Here is a 22,917-nt window from a genome sequence, read left to right on the forward strand (position 1 = left end):
GCACAGACACAGACTGGCACCGCCTCCCTGGCCTTAGCTTCCACGGCGTAATATAAAGTAAACAAGTTAGGTTTGGAAACGTCCCCCATTACCTTATGCAGCCACAGGGGCAGGTTTCCAGAAGCGCTGTGCAGCGAGTCCTTCTGCTGAACAGCCGCCCAGCAGTAAGAATCCACGAAGGCGGCCTGGCGCCACGAGAAAGAACTTGGGGAGAAGCAGCTGATTTGCGTGCCTGAGAAGCAAAACAGATTGTTCCAAATGAATGAGATGCAGTTGCCTGCCCTCCCCCCACACCCCGCTTTTTATAGTGTCAAGTCAGGAGCACCAGGACAGGACCGTGGGGACATGAGTGAGGACGGGACTGAAAACACACACACAAATTCATATTAAAACGGAGTACTGGAGAGTATTTTTGACCAACACTGGTCATGATAGTGGCTTGGACTCAGCTTGGAAAAGTCTCTTGAAAGAAGTGAAACCACCATAAAAAGAAAAAGGGAGCAGGGAAAAGAGCCAGACCTCAAAATGTAGAAGGTGAACATGGATAGAGCTGGTTTGGTTTAGGGTAAGGACTGAGAGAAAGGGGGCTTTACATGAGGGGCGGGTAGCGAGGAGGCGTCTCAACGCAGGAAGCCGGAGCAGGAAAGGAGCCCTTTTAGAACCAACAGACCAAGAGCTTCAGCCTGAGGAAGAGAGGGCTGGAGGACACTTGGTAACAGATCACTGGATGGGAAATTAGCAATTTTCCATCTCCTCTAAGAAAAAGGAAGAAAAGAGCTCAAACTGCAGCCCAAGCAGTTTACAACTGGGAGGTGAATGCTAAGACCCCAAACCTCCCGGCAGGAGATGGGAGCTGGACGGGGAACAGGAAGACTTGTGTCCCTCTTGGGGCTCTGCCGTCAAATAGCTCTTCTGGAAGGGACTCGGACTTGGTTTTATCCTCTGCAAACTGAAGACTGTATCACCCTGCAGATGCCACCATTCCGTCTGTAAAGCTTGGAAGACTCTCTGTGCTCCTGACTCACACGGCCACGGTGGGAAACTGGCCAACAGGACTGTGGGGCTCAGAACAGAAGCGTGTCCTCCCCTCCCACCAGCAGGCAGCGGGGCCAGTCCTGCTCCCCGTCCCCATCTGGCACACGCAGGGGTGCGTGTGTCCCGGGCACAGGGCCAGCGGCTGAAGCCCCACAGTGGGCACACTCTCTCCCACATCCTACACAGCGTGGGAGGGGGCCGATGCCCGGGCTCTGACATGAGTCATATTTAAACCTGACTCTGCCACTCATAGCTGGGTGACTCATGGTGGGGAAGTCACGCACATAACCTTCCAAAGCCTGGGGTATCCGAAACGGGAATGATATTAATAGTGTATCCACACTGCAGATTCATTGTGGTGACTACAAAATTAAAAAAGGAAAAAGACAGTTGCTATAGCACTTACTATAGTGCCTGGTTCCCAGTAGCGAGTTGCTCAGTAAGTGTTACATTTTTTTCTAGAAGTAATGAGCAGATTCTGGCAATACCTTTAACACTGGGGCGTGCCCACTATTCTCCCTTCCCACCCTGCAGAGAGGGGATGGGGACAGTGGGAAGATGCTTGCTGGACTTTCCTGGTTCCTGGCACATAAAACGCCTCGAAGGGTCAGCTTCCCCTGGGGACGGGGTGGCCTGTGTACCTGCAGCAGGACAGGGAGGTGATGGGAATGTTGTCAGGAGAGCAGATTCTTGTGGTGGGGGGTGTGGTATGTGGCAAGGCCCCGAGGACCCCATCTTCCTCAGCAGGTGCCTTTATACCCACAGATGTCAAGAAGGGACTTTTCAGCAGGAGCCCTGGAAGGGGACCGTGGTGAAAAGTCACATCCATCAGAAAGAACTTTGTCACAGGGGCAGTTCTTGTGCCATCCAGGAATGGTCTAATATGGGTTGGGGGATGCCTACAGCCATACCACCCTGAACGCACCCAATCTCGTCTGAAGAGTTGGGGATGGGTAGGATATTTCAAGGTCCCTTCTGACTCTTATCTCATTAAACTTGAGTTCTTACATTTTACATAAAAAAAATAGAGTAGTCAGGGTGGCACAGGACTCAGGGCTAAGCTCGCACTGCTCCTGCACCAGCGTGACTGCCAGACACCTCCTGTGCCATCCACCCAGGGAGGCCTGTGAGGGCTACAGCAGACACAGGGGACAGGCAGACCTGGGGTCATAAACTGGCAAGGTTGTCGGTGAGTTGCCTGCTTGGGAACGTCTATTCAAATACTTCTGGAAATGAACAACACTGTTAGATTTCATGACATTCTTTCTATAAGAAACGGTGCTTCAAGCTCTATCTCCGGATCTCAAGGACCTCCCCCGAGCAGTGGTAGAGGAAGAAGGAGAATGAGAGAGCAGGGAGAAGGAGAGAGATTTAGGACTTGTGGAACTCATAAGGAAATGCCCTTCATCTGGAATGGAAGGTCAGAAGAAAAGGCAGTGGGCAATTAATATTCACCAGACACCAACCAGCCCTTTAAGTCAGTACCTTATTTAAGCCTCACAACCAAATGGAGAGAGAGAGAGATCTGATCTTCCTTTTACCCTGGAGGAAACCAAAGCTCCTAGCAGTTCATTCAGTAATCTCCTACCCAAGCTAGTACGTGGCAGCAGCATAATTTAAATCTGTATCCAACTCCCAGTCTCGTTCAACAGTCCTCTATGGGCCAGTCACTCGCAAGGCCACATGCAAAGGTCCTGGGGACCAGGGCTTTGTTGGAATGAGGGGGGGGGTCTGAGCAAGTGGTTCCTCCAGGTGGCTGGGAAGGGGAGAGCTGCCTGGAAAGAGTCAAGGACAAATCTGGGAAAAGAAATAGAGAAGCCCCAGGTACTGGGTATTCTCAGGCCAGAAATGGGAACCAAAGTCAAGGAAGTCAAGAGCCAGGCAGGGAGTGAAGAGAGGGGCGAGCAGGAGGGTGCAGGGCCCTAGCACTGCAGGGTGCTGTGAGCCACGTGCCTCCTCTAGGCTGTGACCGCCAAGCCTGACTGGGTGGCCGGCTGCTGCTGTGGGGTGGGGAAGCTGGGGACCCAGAGCATCTGGACTCATTTCTCCAAACGTACTTCCTCACCCTTTGTCTCATGTACTCTTCAAAATAGTATTGGGAGGTAAAGAGATTAGGTCTTCATGTACTTTCCTAGTAGTCTACAGTTAGGAGGGCTTCCAGTCTCTCCCTTCTCCGTCAGTTTAAACCACTGCCACATTATTCATTCTGAAGCTCAGTTCTGATCCTGACACTACGTTGGCTCAACATTTCTCACTGGTCTCCCCTGCCCAGGGTACAAATCCACACGGATGCTCCAACGCCACTCAGTGACTGCTGCGGCTCCCACAGACTCTCAGACCTGCACCCTTCCTTGCACGTGTCCTCTGCCTGAGGGCCCCCTCTCCAACACCTGCAAGTCAGGGCCCCCCACACTTCACCTCAATGCCTCATCTTTCCAGGCCTGGCTCCACATCACCCTCTCCAGGAAGCCTCCTCTCCACAGACCTCCCACAGCATTTTAAAGCCATCAGAGATGTGCAGAAAATTACCTTTAACCATGTGATATGAACACCCATATGCCTCATCTCCTCTACTGCTATCTCAGCTGTTCGTGGGCAGAATGCATCTGTCTCTCTGAACTTCATGCACCACTCTGTACCAAATAAATAACATCTGTCTGGTGCTTTGAAAGTTTTAAAGTACTATTATAAATACCATCTCAATTAAGGTTCAAGTATCCCCGTAAGATATCACTGCACAATTTGGTAGTTGAGAAAACAGAGCCCCGTGAGACCCTCCAGCCAGAGTCCACACTCTGCACCACTGTGTGGTGCAGCTTAAATGAGTGCACGGTAACTTCTAGGAAATGCCTTTAAGTGAGATACACACTGCCTTTTACAACTGTACAGAAAGCAAGAACTGAGTGTCAGGTTTATGCCAGGAGCAATGAGGAACACTACTTCCAGCTGGCCGAGAGTACAGAGGCAGCTGTGGGCATTACATTTATGTGTGTGTTTGGCCAAATATAACAAACGATCACAAGGAGGAAACGTGTGCTCACAGGGCCGTGTGGAAGTAGCCAAAACATCTGCTAAATAAGCAATCTGCACCACAGACATTCCACGCTCCTGGTCTCTTGGCCTGGAGCTGGGGGGGGGGCGGTGTGTGTGTAGGTGACACTTTCTCCCTGAGTGGCAGCCCAGGTGGCCCCTAGTGCAGCCTAGATCTGATCAACACAGCCTACAGAGAAACAGGACGCAGGCTGGGGAGAGCAGCCTTGCCAGCCAGAGGTTTCTCAGTGACACCAACCCCAGCAGGTGACAACTTCCCTGCTTGTCCCATTGCAGCAGGAGGGCCTTTGGCTTACTTTTGCTACTGTCCTTCTCTCTCTCTCTCTCTTTTTTTTGTTGTTGTTCTTCTCTCTTTTAATAGGCTTTCTTTTGCTCTTATGCATTACTAACACCGGGCTGTTAGGAGGGCCTGCACCTAAAGAGCTGTGAGGTCTGAGCAGCCCCCGGCCACCTTCGGACAAACACAGCCACCCTCCCTCCCAGGACGCTGAGTGGGAAGGAGCTTGCTGCCTGGCTTCCACATTTAAGTGCTGTGAGCAGCACAGGAATCAGGCCTCCTGAGGAGTTAATGAAACTCATCAAAACCACAAGTTTAACAAACACATGAACAGAAAAATCTAGTCAACTAGCGGGGAGGACGTCAGAGGAACTTCTCAATGGAAGAGATTCTACGCTGAAGTCACACTGGCACATTGAAGAGACTGAAGAGGCGGCAGAGGCAGGAGGGAACTAGTACCTGCTGTGTACTTTTACCCCCATCTTAAAGATGAGGAAGGTGAGGCATTGAGATCTTGCGGCTAGTGGGCTGCAGAGCTGGGAAATCAACTCAGGCCTCCATTTTTACCCTCCAAACACAGGAAAAAGGAGGCAAAAGGCACAGGTTTATTGAAAACACAGGGTCAGAGATGGTAGGATGAGCAGGAATGAGACAGGTGAATTTCTTTGAGAGAAAACAGTAAATACATGGGTTGCTGTTCTGGGAGGGACCAAGAAAGGAAAAACAATGTAATAATGATTATATTAATGACAATCTTTAGCATCTATATACTATTTTAAAAGCTTGCAAAATGTTTCCATTCAGAAAAAAAATCAGTTCCAATTCACTTTCATGGAAATTATACAGACATTCACACATACCGGATCCAGGCGGATCATAGTACAACCTATAAAGCACTGAACTTGAAAGTTCTGACTGTATTTGAAGGATGCTAAAATATTTGCAAACTGCTATAAATGCTCACGTTCAATGAGAATAATCACACAAACAGGTCCCTGAATGTGTGGTACAGAGAGGAAGGGATGGATAGCGGCCCGCTCTGAAAACAAACACAGCAGCAACAAGCACTCAGAAGGCTCAAACAGGTCTGAATCTGTTTAAAGTACCTTTGACCCCAACCTAAGACCGGATGATGTTTGCCCCAAAGGATTCTTTCTTGCCAAATACTCATAGCTCCCTACCATCATAATATATAGTAAAACTGCAAGAATCTCAGAATAATTTCTCTTTTTTAAAAAGAACAAAATTCCTCTCCTTTTATCTTCCCAGCAACTTCAGCCCAAGCAAAAGCAAATAAATATATCCTGGAAGTCTCGAATTGTCCATACTGCCTTCACTTTTCTTTTGTGGGGACTGACTCCAAGGCAAATAAGTGCTTTAAATCAGCCAGAAAATATAAGTACTCTGCAGCCCCAACTAAAACATGGAATTGAAATAATTTTTTTTTCCCCTTTAAACCAAGTTCATTCACCAGGTTTCTTTTTTCCACAGCTAAGCCTGGCTTTTAAAGAGAACACATCAAGGCTGATACCTGCTCCTTTGCCCAGATGGACATAATCAAATGTCTAAATGAGTTCCAAGAAGTCCCAGATACTTCACTACCCATCCCTTTCAGAGTGGGGGGTTTGCCTCGTGAGTCTAATACATCAGACACAGCCCTGCTCTCAATGACGGAGGGAAAAAGGAACAGCCTGTACCTACTGACCGCGTGGTACAGGATGTGTGATCATGAGGCCCCACAGCCAAAGAGAACAAACCACCAAGACCGCAAGCCTTAGAAGGGAACCTATAATGCTCATTTAATTCAGTCAAGAATGATGCTCTGAATAATACAGCCTGCTAAGTGCAGGAGCAGAAGTGAAAGCCAGCCGGGCTGAGACGACAGCCACAAGGAACCACAAAGCCAGGATTACACCCAGAAGAACAAACGGACTAGAGAACCAAGTAGCAGTTTGAAGGGTGTCCTGTGGCAGCAACTCCAGTCCTTTGGCATGAGATGTCTAAAACACACAAAACAACTCATATAATTCCAATGTAAAACCTGACAACTGTGCAACAAATAAAGTTTCCATGACCTACGTGCCAGGGGAAAAAAGGCATTGGAAGAACTCAACAGTATGTTAAGATGAAAAGTAAGTACTAAATGTATCTAAATTTTTAAAAAATTTTTGTCTTCTAAGATTAATTCAAACATACAGAAAGTTACAGAAAATATACCACATACCTAAAAGTTTAAAGAGAGATTGACATTTGGTTGTATCTACCTCATTTTTTTTTAAATTAAATGATTTTGAACATTTTTTTCAGACCTAGCAAAAGATTACGAGAATATTACAGTGAAATCCCACACAGCCGGCACTCAGATTCAACCACTTACCCTCTCTCTATATTACACACACACACACATATATATATGCATAGATAATATACATATCCTTTTTTGTCTGAACCGCTTGGGAGTTAGTTGCAGAGATCATGATCATTTACTCTATGAAGTATGAATCTTCTGAGGCAGAGGTCCCCGACCTTTTTGGCACCGGGGACTGGTTTCATGGAAGACAATTTTTCTATGGATTGGGGTTGGGGGGATGGATGGTTTCGGTATGTTTCAAAAGCAAGCTAGATCCCTCTCACGTGCAATTTCCAGTAGGGTTCACGCTCTTATGAGAAGCCAGTGCCACCACTGATCTGACAGGAGGCAGAGCTCACGCGGTGATACAAGTGACGGGGAACGGCTGTAAATACGGATGAAGCTTTGCTGCTCACCCCTGCCGTGCAGCCCGGTTTCAAACAGGTCACAGACCAGTGCCAGTCCAGGGCCTGGGGGTTGGGGACTGCAGTTCTAAGGGCAAGGACATTCTGATAAATAACCCAGTGTAATGACAATATTTTTAAAAAAATGCCTAGTATAAGCTGTTACCTATTTCAGATTTCCTAAACTATGCTTTACAGCAACTCTTTTTCTCCAATCAGGATTCAGTCTTGCTCTCCACATTGCTTTTAGGTGTCATATATCTGTAGTTGCTCATCCCAGAGCAGTTCCAGAACCTTTGTCATTCATGGCTCTAACACTTGAGGTAAGCACAGCTCCTGCTGTGCAATGTCCCTCGGTTTGTGTCTGCTTGTTTCCCCATGCTCCGATTCAGGTTCTGCACTGCAGGCAGGAATCCCAAGGAAGGGCTGTGGGCCCTCCTTACGACACCACCCCAGGTGGCACCGGATGAGTTTCCCCCTGACTGGTGAACTGGTGAAGTCACCTGCAGTGGTCACTTAAGTGAAGGTGCTGTCTGCCAGGCCTCTCTCCCTAAAAGTGCCTCTTCCCTGTGAAACAAGTCTGTGTGGAGACCGCTGGAGACCATGTAGATACCGTGTCCCATAACTAACTTTCACCCAATGATGAATCAAATACTTCAACCTCGGCTGCAAAATGAAAATTTTTTTCCAACTTTATCCTTCCCTCTACATATAGTAGATGGCATTTGACTATTAAGGGGAGCCTTCGCTTTGTTTATTTGGTACCAACATGGACTCATGAAATCCTTTGTTATTTTTAATACATCACTGTTACTCATTTTGATGCTCAAATGGTCCCCCTCAAACTAGCTCCTGTGTCCTTTTGACATGTTCCCCTCAGTTTCTGGGCACTCCTATACATCCTGGTACAAGAGCTTCCAGGATTATCTTGTACTGTCTCTGCCCTAACCCTACAACTGGCCATTTCTGCGAAGAGCTCTGGGTTCCTTTAAGTGGGTAAACGAATTTTAAAACCAAGATTTGGGTGCCAGATGTGCTCATTGTTCCTGGATTGTCACTGCTTCTAGGCCCTTCTAGCAGATGAAACTAGGAAATAGTTTTTTTTTTTAAATTGTGAATTTACACTGAAACTTTTCATTCTAATTCAATGCCACTGGGTTCTTCTTCACCTACCCCCATCCCATGTTTGTTTCTCCTTTCACAGTGAGAACCCTAGCTCCCAACAGTATCTATACAGTTACTGATTTGCTCAATTCTGAATTTTGCACAAAACAATTTCAGAATTTTTAAAGCAGACATCTGATTTTCATTTTAAAAGGTTTACTCTGAATGCTATGGCAATAGTTGACTATTTGGGGTCAAGAATAGAAGCAGAGACCAATCAGGTCTCTCTTGCAATAGTTCAGGTGAGAGATGATGTAAAGACAGTCACAGCACACATCTGCCTGAAATCTCTTTTGTCACCTCTAGGTCCTAGCCTGGTCCAGTCCAAAGGTTTTGATTCCATGAAATGAAGATGAATGCAAAAAAACAGATGGAATAAAATTATGTCTTTTGCAACAACATGGATGGAACTAGGCCATTATTTCAAGTGAAACAAGCAGGCACAGAAAGTTAAATATTGCAGATTCTCACTCAAGTGGGCTAAAAAATGTGTGCACATGGACATAGAGAGTAGAACGATAGACAATGGAGACTCGGAAGAGTGAGGGGATAGGAGGGGGATGGATGATGAGAAATCAGTTAATGGGTACAATATGGGTATAATGTACAAGGGCTGTCTGGAAAGTATCCAGACATTGTTAATATAATGAGAACATATTCCATGGCTGGATATTTTCTGGACAGCCCTTGTATGTTATTTCAGTAATACCCTAAAAGCCTTCACTCAACCACCATGTAACCTATGCATGTAATAAAATTGCACTTGCACCCCATAAATTTATATAAAAAAACAGATAGAAGGTAGAAAAGAAAACCAAATATCTCTACTATACTACTCTTTATATGTTCAAAAAACAGTGTTCTGCAAAATCAGGTAAATAACAGGGCTTATAGAACATACAGGTTTGGGGCAGATCACTTAAAAATATATACCATTTTTATCAAAAGCACTAACAGAAATAGCCACAATCCGAATAAACACACACCTGCATAATGAAGGGGTGTAGAAGGAAAGGTTGAGGCTGCTGAGTTACACACGTTAAGAGCAGAACACACGAAGCCCAGAGAGAACTGTACGACAGCACTTCTGAGGTGGGGCACAGGACCAAGCAGAGACAGGGGGAAAGCATGGGGTGGGTGGGCATTAGGAACACCCATAGTCCCCTTCAGCTGCTTCATCCAGATGTTCTCACTTGGTGGCACCCATCATTCACATGCTGGGGAAAAAATCATACATGAACCAATGTGACTCCCACGCTATGCTGATATCATTCCCCTAAGTACTGATCACATGTGAGCTCCTTCCCAACACAGAATCGCCCACTGAAGGAGAAGAGAGTGTATTAATAGGAAGTACTACCATGAGACAGGAATCAGATGCTCTCATTCCAATAAAATAAACCTGTGAGCTAGCTATCATTACACCCATTCTACAGATGAGGAGACAGGGGCTCAGAGAGGTTAAGTAAAGTGAGACAGCCACTACTTGGTCAAGTTGTCATTCAGTCATGAGTATGTGGCCATATTCTTCCCCCAACACCGTGACACTCCAGGAATGAGTGATCAGGGAGGAGAGAAGGTGCAGGCAGGCCATGGGGCTGGGGGTTGTGGAGGAGGACAGGGACTGTGGAATGCAAGGCCAGCCAGTAACACAAGCAGCAGCAGGGCAGAGCCAGGATCAATCTCCCCTGCAACCTGGTCCTGAACTCTAGGCCAAGTTCACAGAAAAGTGTGATCAAAAACCATAGAGCCAACAAGAGCAGCCACCTGCGGTCCATGGCTGGAGTGTGAGGACCTTACCCAGAGCACATAATGCTACTCTGTGTGGAGTCAGAAACACTGCTGGCAGGGTAGAGAGGACTGCTGGCATGGAGTTCACCTGGTGGGGAGAGAGGCTGGGCCCATGGAAGGGAAAGGCAAGACCCATAAATCACATCACCAGAGATGCTGCAACAGGAATGTGAACTGTGAGAGCCAGGAAATAAATCCTTGCAGTGACCCCACACCGGTCACATGTCCACCAGAGGAAATGTGCTTGTTCTTGGTTTTTGCATCGTTTAAGAGGGTTGTGGAGGAAAATGGGCAGGATCCCAAGATGAACATGAGAAATGGATGCTGGGAAAAAAAAAAAAGAGGAAGAAAGAAGGATCAGATTAAGAAAAGTTAAAGGAACAAACCATTTAAGGCCAAGAAGCAACTTTAATAGATATCTTTAAGGAAAAGAGGGGTAGGCCGGGCGCGGTGGCTCACGCCTGTAATCCTAGCACTCTGGGAGGCCGAGGTGGGAGGATCGCTTGAGCTCAGGAGTTTGAGACCAGCCTGAGCAAGAGTGAGACTGTATCTGCTTAAAATAGAAAAAATTAGCTGGGTGTGGTGGCATGCACCTATAGTCCCAGCAACTCAGGAGGCTGAGGCAGAAGGATTGCTTGAGTCCAGGAGTTTGAGTTGCTGTGAGCTAGGCTGATGCCACGGCACTTTAGCCTGGGCAACAGAGTGAGACTCTGTCTCAAAAAAAAAAAAAAAAAAAACAACAGAAAAGAGGGATTACCGCAAAGTTACCCTTTAGTTGGTCTTTGCTGACATAAAAGCTTAATTTGCAGGAAATTATATGAAAGTCTAGTTAGATACAGGGGAGGGACTTCAGCCTAATGGGGAAAAAATAGGTAAGTCTTCTATAAATAGAAATTCTACAACCTTTATTCCTGAATGTTGCTTTAAAAAAGATTCCATTATATTCAATAAAGATTGAGTTTTCCCTTCTACTTCGGTTCCTCTCTGAACCGAATTTTTCTCATTTGTAAAACCTCACAGAATTCCTATAAAGATTAAATAAAATGACTGCTGCTGCACCAGCTCACATAAGAACTCAGAAAATGGTAGCTAGAATTTGTATTTGTGTGTCAGGCGCCGTGGTAAGCACTGGCAATATAAGGATGTAGGGTTCTTTTGTCACATTCTGTATTATTTCCTTCAGGGCTCTTATTCCAGAACAAACCCATCGTGAAAGCAGGCCTCGGATAACTCTCATCCTAGATTTCAGACAGGAATTAGATGCTCTCATTCCAGTAAGAGAAACCTGTGAACTAGCCATCATTATACCCACTCTGCAGACGAGTAGATTTAAAGAGGCCACAGCCTCAAACTGGAGCCAACTTGATTAAGTTCTTTTGCATCATCTGTCCCTCAAAGATGCCTTTCAGAAGCTAGGTTTTGTAATTCCTGCAACAAAGAAACCCTTCTGTGTAGCACAAGGCCTTGAGCATTTAAATTCTGTACTGAATCAAAGATTAGTGACTCTGGCAAAATGAAAAGAACTTACAATGACTGTTACTATTAAGTAGACAACTGGTCATGTGACCTCTTGGCAAATACAAGGACATTCTCAATAGACCATCATTGGTTTCACATGACAGATGCAAACGCTAAAGTGACAAATGCTCTTTTTTCAAGGAAGCTCAAAAACAAAAGGGACATCCACGCGCTTTTCATCAGAGCCGGGTCTCCGTTCCTCCCATTTCTACGTGGAGCACCAGAGCACAGATGTTCTCTCTAAGGCACTCAGAGCTCAACAGGGCTGAGCTTAACGCAAAAAGCATTCACTGGGCACCTACTATGTACACAGTACTGTGTGCAGTGCAGGGGATTCAAAGATAAAGAAGGCATGGTCCCTGCCCTCCAATGGCTTATAGTCTAGCGGAGGAGGCCAAGGATATAAATCACTAATGATAAGAGTTGGAAAAAACTGCATAAGGGCAATGGCCGAACCACGGCAGATGTTCACATTTGAGGGAGGAGACGAGGGAATCCAGGCTGGGGAATCACCACGAGCACAGCCCCTTTAGGACAGGGAGCAGATCACTGCCCCTGGAGCAGAGTCCCGCTGGGGATCAGATGAAGGACATGCTGGGACAACACCCTGGGAAGTCTAGACCTGAGTCTGTGAGTAATGGCAAGGAGGGCTTGGCAGAGTGGGCAAGGGGGAGACCAAGCATTAACTAGCAGCCTCTGAGCAGGGCTGCCAGCAAGCTCCACTCTGTCCTGTCCCTCACTGCGCAATAGGGAAGGGGCACGGTGCACACAGCGGTGCTGCTGAGAACCCAGGCTTTGGAGGGAGCACTGCACTCCAGCCCCGCACTCTGGCACGTTCCCTGGCCCCATCAGCCCCAGTTCCTCATCTGCCAAAGGGTCATAACAGGATTAAGGGTATGTTTGGTGGCCAACCTGCATTGAGTGCTTCCTATGTTCCGACAATGTTCTAGTGCTTCATGTGTATTAATTTAGTTCTCACCACCCTGAGATAGGTTCTACTTTTACTCCATTTCTGATGAGGAAGCTGGACACTGAGAAATTCCATAACTTGTCCAAGGTCCCACGGTGAATGGGTACCATGCTGGAACTGGAACCCAGGAGGCCTGGCTCCCAAAATCACACCTTACCTATTCCACAGAGTCTCTCAAAAATGGAAAAATCTAACTATTTTGAAGGATTGCTGCTGGGAAAAATAACCGGCTTAAAGGACCTAGCACACAGGGGCCCTCATGGATGGGGGCGATGGTTTACAGTGGCTGATAGTTAATGCTGGTCCCCACGACCGCAGGGAAAGGCACTGGGAACAACTGCCTGAGTGCAGAGACACCAAGGCAGCGTTTCCCCCTGGGACGCCCACCCCTTCAGCTGCTCACCAGGGCCCTGGCCAGGCCCTCCAGGGCTGCCGAGCTTCTCATAGGCCCTCTGCAGGTAGGACTTCCTGCTCTGCCGGCTACAGAGAGCCCCTGCCCGCTCAGGACCAGGCATCCAAACCAGACCTGGCCCACGGCTACCAGGCACGGCCCCAATCCTCACCGTCCACTGTGCCGGCCTGGCTTCAAAAGCTGCCAGACGCAGACCCAGAGCAGACTCGCCAATCAGCGCCAGCATCCCCGAACAACAGGAAGGCGCCAGGCAACGCCTTTGGAGCTCCCAGTGCGGCTCTTGGTATCAGATTTGAATGAAACATGTGCCCCATACAAAGTACCACAGTGGATTCCAAGATATATATGACAGTGCTGGTCCTCAAAGCACACACAATTAAAAGCCTGAACTTACTGCAATAGCCCCTAACTCATCTCTCCACATCTGCTGCTGGCCCTGTCCAATCCAGCCTTCACGAAGTCTGTGGGGTGAGATTTTAAAATGTCTATCGGATCATGTCACTCACAATGTGAAGCCCTCGACTCTCACCGGATACACTCTAAAATCCAAATCCCACGAGGCCGTCGACGATCAGACGCCTGCCCATCTCTTCAATCTCTTTATACCACTCACCCTTCCCCCTGCCCAACTGGTTCCAGTAACACTGACCCTTTTTCTGTTTCGCCAAGAAAACATGTCCATTCTCCCCCAAGAGGCTTCATGCACACTGATGGATAACTCAGCTGGGGTGCTGCTTCCTCAGCAAGCCACCCCCAAGGCCCGCGACTGGGTGAGGCTCCCTCACCATGGCACTTGTTCCGAAGCACTGATCACAACCAGAGATCTGAAATGATTCGGGAAGCCGCTCCCCCCACGAGACTGCAAGCTTCTAGGACCACGTCTGCCTTCTTCGGATAGATCAGTACTGCACAGCAGAGTGTTCAGTGAACACACGTCCAATGACTGGGAACATGAATGAATGGAGTTAAGAGATGAAAAAGAACTATTATGATAAGGCGGGCAGGGCTATAGCAGGCTCGAATCAGAAGGGCACTGGAGTGCATCAGGTAATGAATTCCTCTCCAATGCCCTCATGCCACAGGGGTGAGACTGATCCCAGGGCGAGATGCATGGGATCCTGTCCCGTCATGCATGCTCCTTGCAGCTGTTCCTCACCGTTAAGCAATATGCCTCGAACAGTGTTCCTTCTGTTCTTGGAAGGGCATCATTTTGTGTTCCATTAATGACTTCAATGCGTGCAATAAAGAAAACAAACTGAGAACATAAAGGCTTTGAGTCTTTATCGAAAAGGAATGAAGCCTTATTTAAGAAGAATATCAAGACCATTAACCCCTGGACTCTCCCTGCTTTAAGGACACTGGGAAGCAGAGAGGCAAGTCACAGTTACCACCACCCAGACTCCTCCCAGCCGAGGCACCTGAATCTGAGAGCTGGAGAGAAGCCTGCGGCCTCTGTCTCGGCTTGGCTAGAGGTTCACAATTTTACAAAGTCCCTTCTGGTTATAGAGGCTTAATTTACACCAGTTCAGTGTCAACCAACGTTTATTGAATATCAACAAAGTATCAGGCCTCTTTCCCTATGCCATTTAATAGGTATCATGAATTGTTTTGCAAATGAGCCACCTGGTGCTGTCAGGGAGCAGAGGTAAACCTCACCAAGGGAGGGCACAGCTGAGTAAGAGCCTCTCTCTGAGAAATAACTTTCCCCCATGGAAGCGGCTGTGCTTTCTGAAAACTTTAAGAACCCTTACACTAGATCATGAAATGTGGAGCAGGTGTTTACATTTAAAATGAAGCTTTTTTAGCAATTTCACATTTCCTAATAAATGATATTTGCTAGTTTTACTAGTTAACTAAATTTAAACAGGAAACAGAGGGCTCAGAAGTGAAATGACCAGCTTTTCAAAAAGCCCTTTGGCTTAAAAAAATAAATAGATAGAAAGAGATAGGTAACATGAATTTCTTTGGAGGGGGGTGGATTCATAAGCCAAGGATAACAAGCTGTCAGTCTCTCTAGGATCAAACACCCCAGGCCCAAGGATAACCGTAAGCAACCAGGAGAGAAGGGGCAGTCGCCAAATGCCACCAAGTGTCACAGTGAGAGCCCAGCAATGTGTGTCTTGTTAAATCTCAGTGTAAATAGGGAACTATAAACAAAAATAATGAGATACCCTTTCAATCGTAAGAATGACAAATTAAAAACTCTGAACATATTAAGTGTTGGAAAAGAAGTGAGGCAAAGAGTGTTCCCTACATGGGCGAAGGGAGTGTAAACTGATATCCTGGAAGACTACTGGAAGTGCCTTTCAAATTTAAAATGTGCACACCTTTTGACCCTCTGGCTTCAAACTCCACCATCGAGTTTCCCCCCAGAGCAATGGTTCTCAAAGTGTGGTCTGGAAACCCTGGAATCCAAGACCCTTTCAGGAGATCCACAATGTTAAACCTATTTTCACAGTACTGTGTTATTTGCCTTTTTGTTCTCATGAGTGTATACAGTGGAGTTTCCAGAGTCTACCAACATGGGATAGCACAACATAAGGAATGAGAAGCAAACAAGAGAATCCACTGCTCTTCTATTCAGACATAAAGGAGATTTGCAGAAATGGAAAACAATGCCACTCTTTAAGTTTTTGTTGCCGAAGTTATTTTTCATAAATATATACGTGTGTGAACATGTAATGGGTTTGTTTTAAATTAATATTTTTTAAATTTGTTAGTTTTATTTCTAATATGATAAATGCCAATAGATAAAACCCACAAACAAAAGCTTCTTGGAATCCTCCATAAATTTTAAGAATGTAAAGGGATCCTGAGACCAAGAAGTTGAGAACCACTATTCTAGAGAAATACATTTTGCACGAAGCAGCGCATACAAGGGTGTTTGCTGAACCACTGTTTGTAGTAGGAAAAAGTGGAATGAACGTACAAGTCCATAAACAGATGGTTAAAAGAACTGAGGTGTAGTTACACTATGGAAAATTATGACACATTAGAAAGAATGAGGCAGATTTACAAGCACTGACATGAACATATCTCCGGGACATATTAAAGATAAATGAGCAAATTACAAAAATGAGCAGTGTAAAGAATATACATTAAACAGTAATAGTTAACTCGGGAAGAAACTTAGATTGGGGTGTGTCCAAAAAAAGGGCAGGGCTTTAATTTTTCCTCTTACTGTCTGAACCTTAACACAGACATGCACAGACATATAGACATTTGAAAAACTAATATGAAAAATTCCCTCCACTGACACACCTATACCCATGAACAAGCCTGTCTCCTTAGCTGAAGCACCAACCCCAAGCAGAGCCTATTTATTCTTCATGCTAGAATATCTGCCTCTTTCTGAATCTGTCTGGAAACTGTAATTTTTCTTAAAGCACTTTTACTTGATTCATCCCATCCTTATGTATAATAGCTTCCCGCAATCACAAGGACAGCAGTAATAGAACTTCTGACCAACAAGCTATAATTTGAGGGTTCCCAAAACCCTTTCCTTGTGTTCAATCATTTGCTAGAGTGACTCACAAACTCAGGCAAACCTTTTATTTACTATTGTCAATTTATCACAAAGGATAGTTTAAAGGATACAGATGAACACACAGGTGAAGAGATACGTAGAGCAAGGTTCAGAAGCGTTCTAAGTGAAGGAGCTTCTGTCCCCACGGAGGTGGGGTGCACCACCCTCCCAGCACGTGGATGTAACCTAGCAGCTCTCTGAACTGTTTTTCTGGGGTTTTATGGAGGCATGACTGATTAAATCATTGACCACTGGTGCTCGCTCAACCTTCAGTCCTTATCCCCCTTCCTTGAGGTCAGGGGTTGGAGCTGAAAGTTCCAATCCTCCAATCACAAGGTTGGTTCCCCTGGTAACCAGTCCCCACACTGAGACTATCCAGGAGCCCCCAGCCTCTCATTAGCATACAAAAAGACACCTGTCACTCTGGAGATTCCAAGTGTTTTAGGAGCTGAGCACTAGGTAACCAAAGACCAAATATCTATTTCTTACTATATATCAAAATAGTGTTCCTTATAAGTATAAAAAAAGAAAAATGCCTAATAATTGAGCTAACCTGACAAGTTGCCAGTAAGGGTCCTGCTGATAATGATGCTCTTCCTGTAATTCTACAACCTCTTATGTATTTAATATATTGTGAGGAATCAATCTCCTATAGAGATGGAACAATTGGTGCTGGACAAGTCAGTCACTTAGATTGATTGCTGAGCTTCAGTTTTCCTGCTCATGGTTCTACTGTTTTATGACTTGACTTAATTTACCCAGGTATCTCCTCACACCAAAAACCAAGCTAGTATGACAGCAGTAACAGAATGGTTTGGTATTGTATGAAAATTAGTAGATCAGCAGAACAACACAAATAGCCCTAAAACAGCTCACTTAAGAGTTGGCCTGGATAAGGAATGGGTTCCCCAATACATGACAAAGGGGGAATTATCAGCTACAGTCTTCGCTTACACCATCAAAAGAACAAAACCAATTGAAGAGGTAAATGTTCAAATAAAATTATTAAAGATAATTAGAAAAAAATTGATGGATATTTAATTGCTGTAAGGATGGGCTATGTCAATCTAATCAAAATGGAACTGAAGAAATAAAAAATTCAAAGATGGACAGTTTTGATGACTTAAATAATTTCTGCTCACCAAAATTTATCACAAATAAAATTTGAAGGTAATTGACAATTGGAAAAGAAAATATCGATAATAAAGAATAGCTAAAACATATTTGCAACTATGTTAGCCATAGAAATAGTTAATAAAACCCATTGAGAAATCACCATCCCTTTGGAAAGATAAGCTAAAGAACAGATAATCCACAGAATTATATAAATGGAAAAGATACATATGAAAAATCATTCAACACTGTAACTGAATAAATGTGATTTAAAACAATGGCATACCTTTATTCATCTATTAAACTGTCAAAAATAATCAACTAACTGCTGCCAGCTATAGGGAGAGGCACTTTCTTAGCTGCAGGTAGAAGTGTCCACTGAGAATCCAGAGGGCAATCTAACCACATGAATCACAAGTCCAGAAAATGATACCCTGAAATTGTAATTAGACTTCCACAATCTGTTGAAATACTGAGATCTGTAGAGAGAAGAGGTTTATGTTCAGGAGTGTTCTTCACAATACTATTTATATTAGCAAAACACTGTGAAATGCTTAAATTTTGATACACTTGTACAATATTCTACATTATAGCCAACAAAAATCAAGTTTACAAAGATTTAACAACACGGTAATATAAAAGAAAATAAAAATTTCAGGACCACTCCCCCAACTTCTTACGCAAAATGGAAAGTAAAGGCCTCAGATACCTATGAAGGACTGGCCCCACAGATCATTCATGAAGGAAATTTCTTGCTGGCCTCTTATAAGCAGGGACACACAAACTGTAATTTTAGGTCTGTGGGCTAAGTCCAGCTCCTAAAACTAAAGTCTGTTCAATTCCACACTAATAATGAATTATAAGTTTATCTTCCCAGGTGCAGAGCAGGGACAAGACAGGATCAAACGTCCTTCCACCCACCCAGGGACATCTACATAATTAATGCTTCCTTCATTCCGTTTTTCTCCTCTAACATTTGACTTATCTTATGTAAAATATAGATTTTCCTGGGTTTCACAAGAATGTAACCATTTTGTCTCACTACTCACCCACTCACTGCTTTTTTTTTTTTCCTTTCTGTATGCTCTACTCCTGTTAAATACTAAAACTTCCAAATTCTCCTTCAAAAAAACAGCCGAAGATTTTTCTGTGGTTTGTTTTCTTCCCAGGCATCCACAACTTTGGCTTAATAAACCTCCAATGATTGAGATCTTTGCCTTGGTCACTTATTTTACAATGTGAGTAACATGCCCCTGATTTAGTGTTTGGTTTTTAAAAAGGAGAGTACAAGTTACCAGCTATGTCTATATAAAAAAGCCTGGGGGAAAATACACCAAGATAGAGCTGTGGTTACCCCTGGCGGTAGATTTACTACTATTTTCTCTTCTATATTTTCCATATTTTCTACAGCAAGTCTTATCTTTACAATCAGATAAATATATGCATAAATAAATACTTATAAGGAAAAGGGAGTACAGGCTTTAGAGAGAATGGATAATAAATAAGAATCCCCTCCTCATCACCCCAAACACCTTCCACCCCCGACAGAACCAAGTGTGCCCTGGTATCAGGCAGACCACAGACTCTCTTTAGGTGCCCTTCTTCCCTGGCAACTAAGGTCTCCCTGCTGTCCTCAGAAAGCCCGCAGCCCGCAGCTGGGCCTCCCTCGCCCAGAGCTGCCCAGCTCAGCCAGGGCACAATGCCCTAAAACTGCCTCCCCTTCTCCACTTTGGGCCAAACTCACTGCCTCCATTAGGGGTTTGATAAGAAAGCAATCCGAGGAAGCTGCAGAAGGACAGTGTTCCCAAACCTAGATTCTGCAAAGGTCCAAAGATTTACTTTCAGTTTTTGCTAGGGGTTGGGAGTTTCACCTATTTTGAAATAATAGGTTTTTGGTTTTTTTCCCCCCACAGCAATAGCCTCATTTTCTTTTCTTTCTTTTTAGGGGGTGGGAGATGGGGTGGGGTGGGGACAAAGATAGGGGACAGTAAATAATTATTAATAAATATGGATCCTCTAATTCACTGGGTCTCTTAAAGTCAGGACACACTAAACTGAAAGGGAACAAATGCAATTTGGATATATTCTAGTATTTTTTTTTAATTGCACTCATCATTACTAAATGTTTTCTTATCTGTCACTTCATATTTCTTGTTCTATTACCGTTTTCTAGTGAGCTCCAGTGACACTATACAGAGTTTCCAATTTTTTTTTTTTTTTATGGAGAGTTAACACTCTTTCAAGACTGCACAAAATTCCATTTTGGAGACAATATGGTAACAATGAGGATCCCAAAACACTAAAACCCTCCTGACACCCCTGTTCATTCTGTTCATTTACACACTTTATTGAATGCCTACTATGTATGAAGCTTTAAGGACAGATGGTCCCTGCCCTCAGGGAACTTACAGTCTGGTGGGGACACAGTATTCAACAAATAATTATACAAGTAATTACCTAACTCAACTTGTAAATATTAGGAAGGAGACTAAATACAGGGAGACCCCCTGAACTGCGGGTTACAAAAGCACAGTATCAGGAAGTCTACCTTAAAGTTGTAATTTTACCCCTGAAAGAGGCCATTTCTTTCTTAAAACCAGGAGCACAACAAAGTGTCTCTTCTAAACTTCTGACAGAGTCACACTTAGAGGGAGTTAGAGCTGGACTGTGTGCAAGGCAGAGTTTTTTCCTACTTATTTGAAATAGGAACTCAAACTATCCTGGAAAACCATTTCATCCTTTTAGAAACTGATACTGTTCCCATCTACTTTCCTTTCAATGTTGGCAGGAGGGAAATATTTACAAAGATTGATATACAAACAAGGTTTATGTGAGAGTAGAAATTTTGAAAGAATGTAAACATCTATCTCTAGTGGACTGTTTTGATGAATTATGCTAAGAATATTCTACACTATGGAATACTGTTCTGCCTATCATAAAACAGTGAGGTGACACTTATGTACTGACACAGAACGCTCTGCAAATACACCAAGTGGGGAAAAGCAAACCACCATGGTATGGTTCAATTTGTTTTTTAAAAAATCTAATGTACACATGCTCTATTAAAGCAGAGAAAGGAGACAATAAGGCTGTGCAAAGTGCCCTAGGTGGTTACCTCTAGCACATGGTGAAGGAGGTTTATGAATCCTTCACCATGAGAATGTATTTGGGTACCACCTGTACAAGAAAAACAACAAAAACGTCAACAAAATAAAACAAGTATGCAACAGTTGCCACTCTGCACAGCATGCATCCTTCTGCAAGGGTTAGGAGTCTCTCTGGGCTCCTTGGTTCTGTCAGTTGAGCATGTGCTGTTATGGGACCTATGCCATGAGACCCTAAATATTGGCCCACTCTCATAGACACTCTTGAAAATAATCAGTTTGCTCTGCCAGCTGGTACATGCTGAAAAGCAGCCTGAAGATATTCCCAAAGATGCACCTAAATTCAGCCACAACAGAGCGAACGACTTAAGTCACCCAGCCGCTGACTCAGTTCCAGGAAGCGAAAGGGGAACTGCAAGCAAATGGTATCGGAAGCAGCTGCAGTTATATCTGTCCTGTGGGTCACTAGAGGTGGCCCAATGCCTGCCCTGTAATGACAGCAAAAGAGCAGAGCTAACTTGGAAGGACCAAGTCCCTCTTTCCCCAGTGGCTGCCCAATGGAAGGGAGGCAGGGTCTCTGGCAGCCCAGACACCCTTTCCCCAGGGGTCTACTGGCTGCCCCTTGCTCCCCATCTGGTCCAGTCTGCCTGGCTCAGGGCAAGAAATACCCTGGCAGGAGATGGGGGCTTTTCTCTCCTAGGGGCTACATGCCAAGTTAGGGCACCAGAGAATCAAAGCAGCACCTGAGGCACCAGACCTAAGCCCAGGGTACAGCAGACCCTGTCGAAAGACCCCAAGAACATGAATCCCACTTAGAGTCTGGTCTGTTGAAAGCTTTGTTTTGGCCTACTTGGAATGCTATAAGAAAATACCACAGATTGGGTGGTTTAAACAAGAAACATTTATTTTCTCACAGTTCTGGAGTCTGGAAGTCCCAGATCAAGGTGCCAGCAGATGGGTGTACAGTGAGGGTTCTATTCCTGGTTTGCAGATGGCCACCTTCTCCCTGTGCCCTCACATGCTTTTCCTTGTGGAGATTTCAATCTCTCTCTCTTGCTCTCTCTCTCTCTCTCTCCCCTCCCACCCTTCCGTCTTCTCTCCCTCCCCCTCTCCCTCTCCCTCTCCTCCTCTCCCTCTTCTGATAAGGGCACTAATCCTATCATGAAGGCCCCACCCTCAGAACTTCATCTGAACCTAATTACCTCCCAAAGGCTCCATCTCCACATACCATCACATTGGGGATTAGGGCTTCAACATACGAATTGGGAAGGCAGACACAAACATTCAGGCCATAACGGTAGCATGCTTAAGGAATTCATTTCTTCAACAGCTTAGATGAATGCTCCTAGAATTTCAGAGCTTAAAGATCATTTTGTGCAATCATGCTTGTATTTTACACCAAGCTATTACCCAGCTATTTTCCAAACCTACCTCTCTCCCTTCCTCCCAGGAAAATGTGCGGCACCTCTAGTGGCATTTGGGAACACATATGTTAGAGATGAGGGGCCTTCTGTGGCACAGGACTCTGTCTCACAGAGGAGACACCATGTGGTGTCCAAGCCAAACAGAATGATACTGATCCTTTTGCCACAATACAGCCCTTTGGCACTTTGAGCACAGACTCTTCCTCACCACAAAAATAACCACAAAAGGGAATCTGAGGTCCTTGCAATATAACCTGAGTGTATAATTCCAGTGGGGCGACACACCTCGTGCACACAATGATGCGCACCCTTCACTGCTATTATCACAGGCAAACGTCCAGGAGGGAGCCGAGACTGGCCTGACCCAGAATGGCACTTGTATCATCAAATGACATGCAGGGAAAGCACTTCCAAGCGACTGGGACAAATGGGCCATTCTTATCACACCCAACTAAATCAGAGTTCAGGGGCCAGGGGAAAAAGCATTCAGGTCACATAGCACCTGTTCCAAGAATTAATTCTTTCCATAAGCCCAGCTCCTGAACTGGTCTACTATAACCCTAAGATCAATTTTAACTAGTAGCTGCTGAAATGACCTGCTGGGACTCTAAGACTAGTTTTACCACCACCATCACTCACCAACCATAGCCTGCAGGCTCCCAAAAGCTGCTCTAGTGCCAATGAGTTTCTTTCAAAACAATATGTTACATTTCTCTAATAAATCTCCTAACTTTCTCTTTGTTCTTTGGACATACCAAAGAGCAGTCTGTGTGTATGC

The 22,917-nt window shown here is 45.0% G+C and overlaps 1 protein-coding gene across 2 annotated transcripts in view; it reads right to left on the bottom strand.

The window, feature by feature from the left end:
- PANX1 (pannexin 1) overlaps nt 1–22,917 on the bottom strand; it is a 47,063-nt gene that overhangs the window by 19,050 nt on the left and 5,096 nt on the right. The window contains exons 1-2 of one of the 2 annotated variants that reach the window (XM_045557113.1): nt 17,898–17,981; nt 93–232 (exon numbers count right to left, since the gene is read on the bottom strand). In XM_045557113.1, the coding sequence (XP_045413069.1) occupies nt 93–232; nt 17,898–17,907 (150 nt within the window). In that variant the 5' untranslated portion in view covers nt 17,908–17,981. Of the gene's footprint in view, nt 1–92; nt 233–17,897; nt 17,982–22,917 lie in introns of those variants that run through there. The other variant, XM_045557112.1, reaches the window with a different exon arrangement.

The sequence above is a fragment of the Lemur catta genome, chromosome 7, assembly GCF_020740605.2.
Source record: "Lemur catta isolate mLemCat1 chromosome 7, mLemCat1.pri, whole genome shotgun sequence".
In the NCBI taxonomy this organism is placed as follows: domain Eukaryota; kingdom Metazoa; phylum Chordata; class Mammalia; order Primates; family Lemuridae; genus Lemur; species Lemur catta.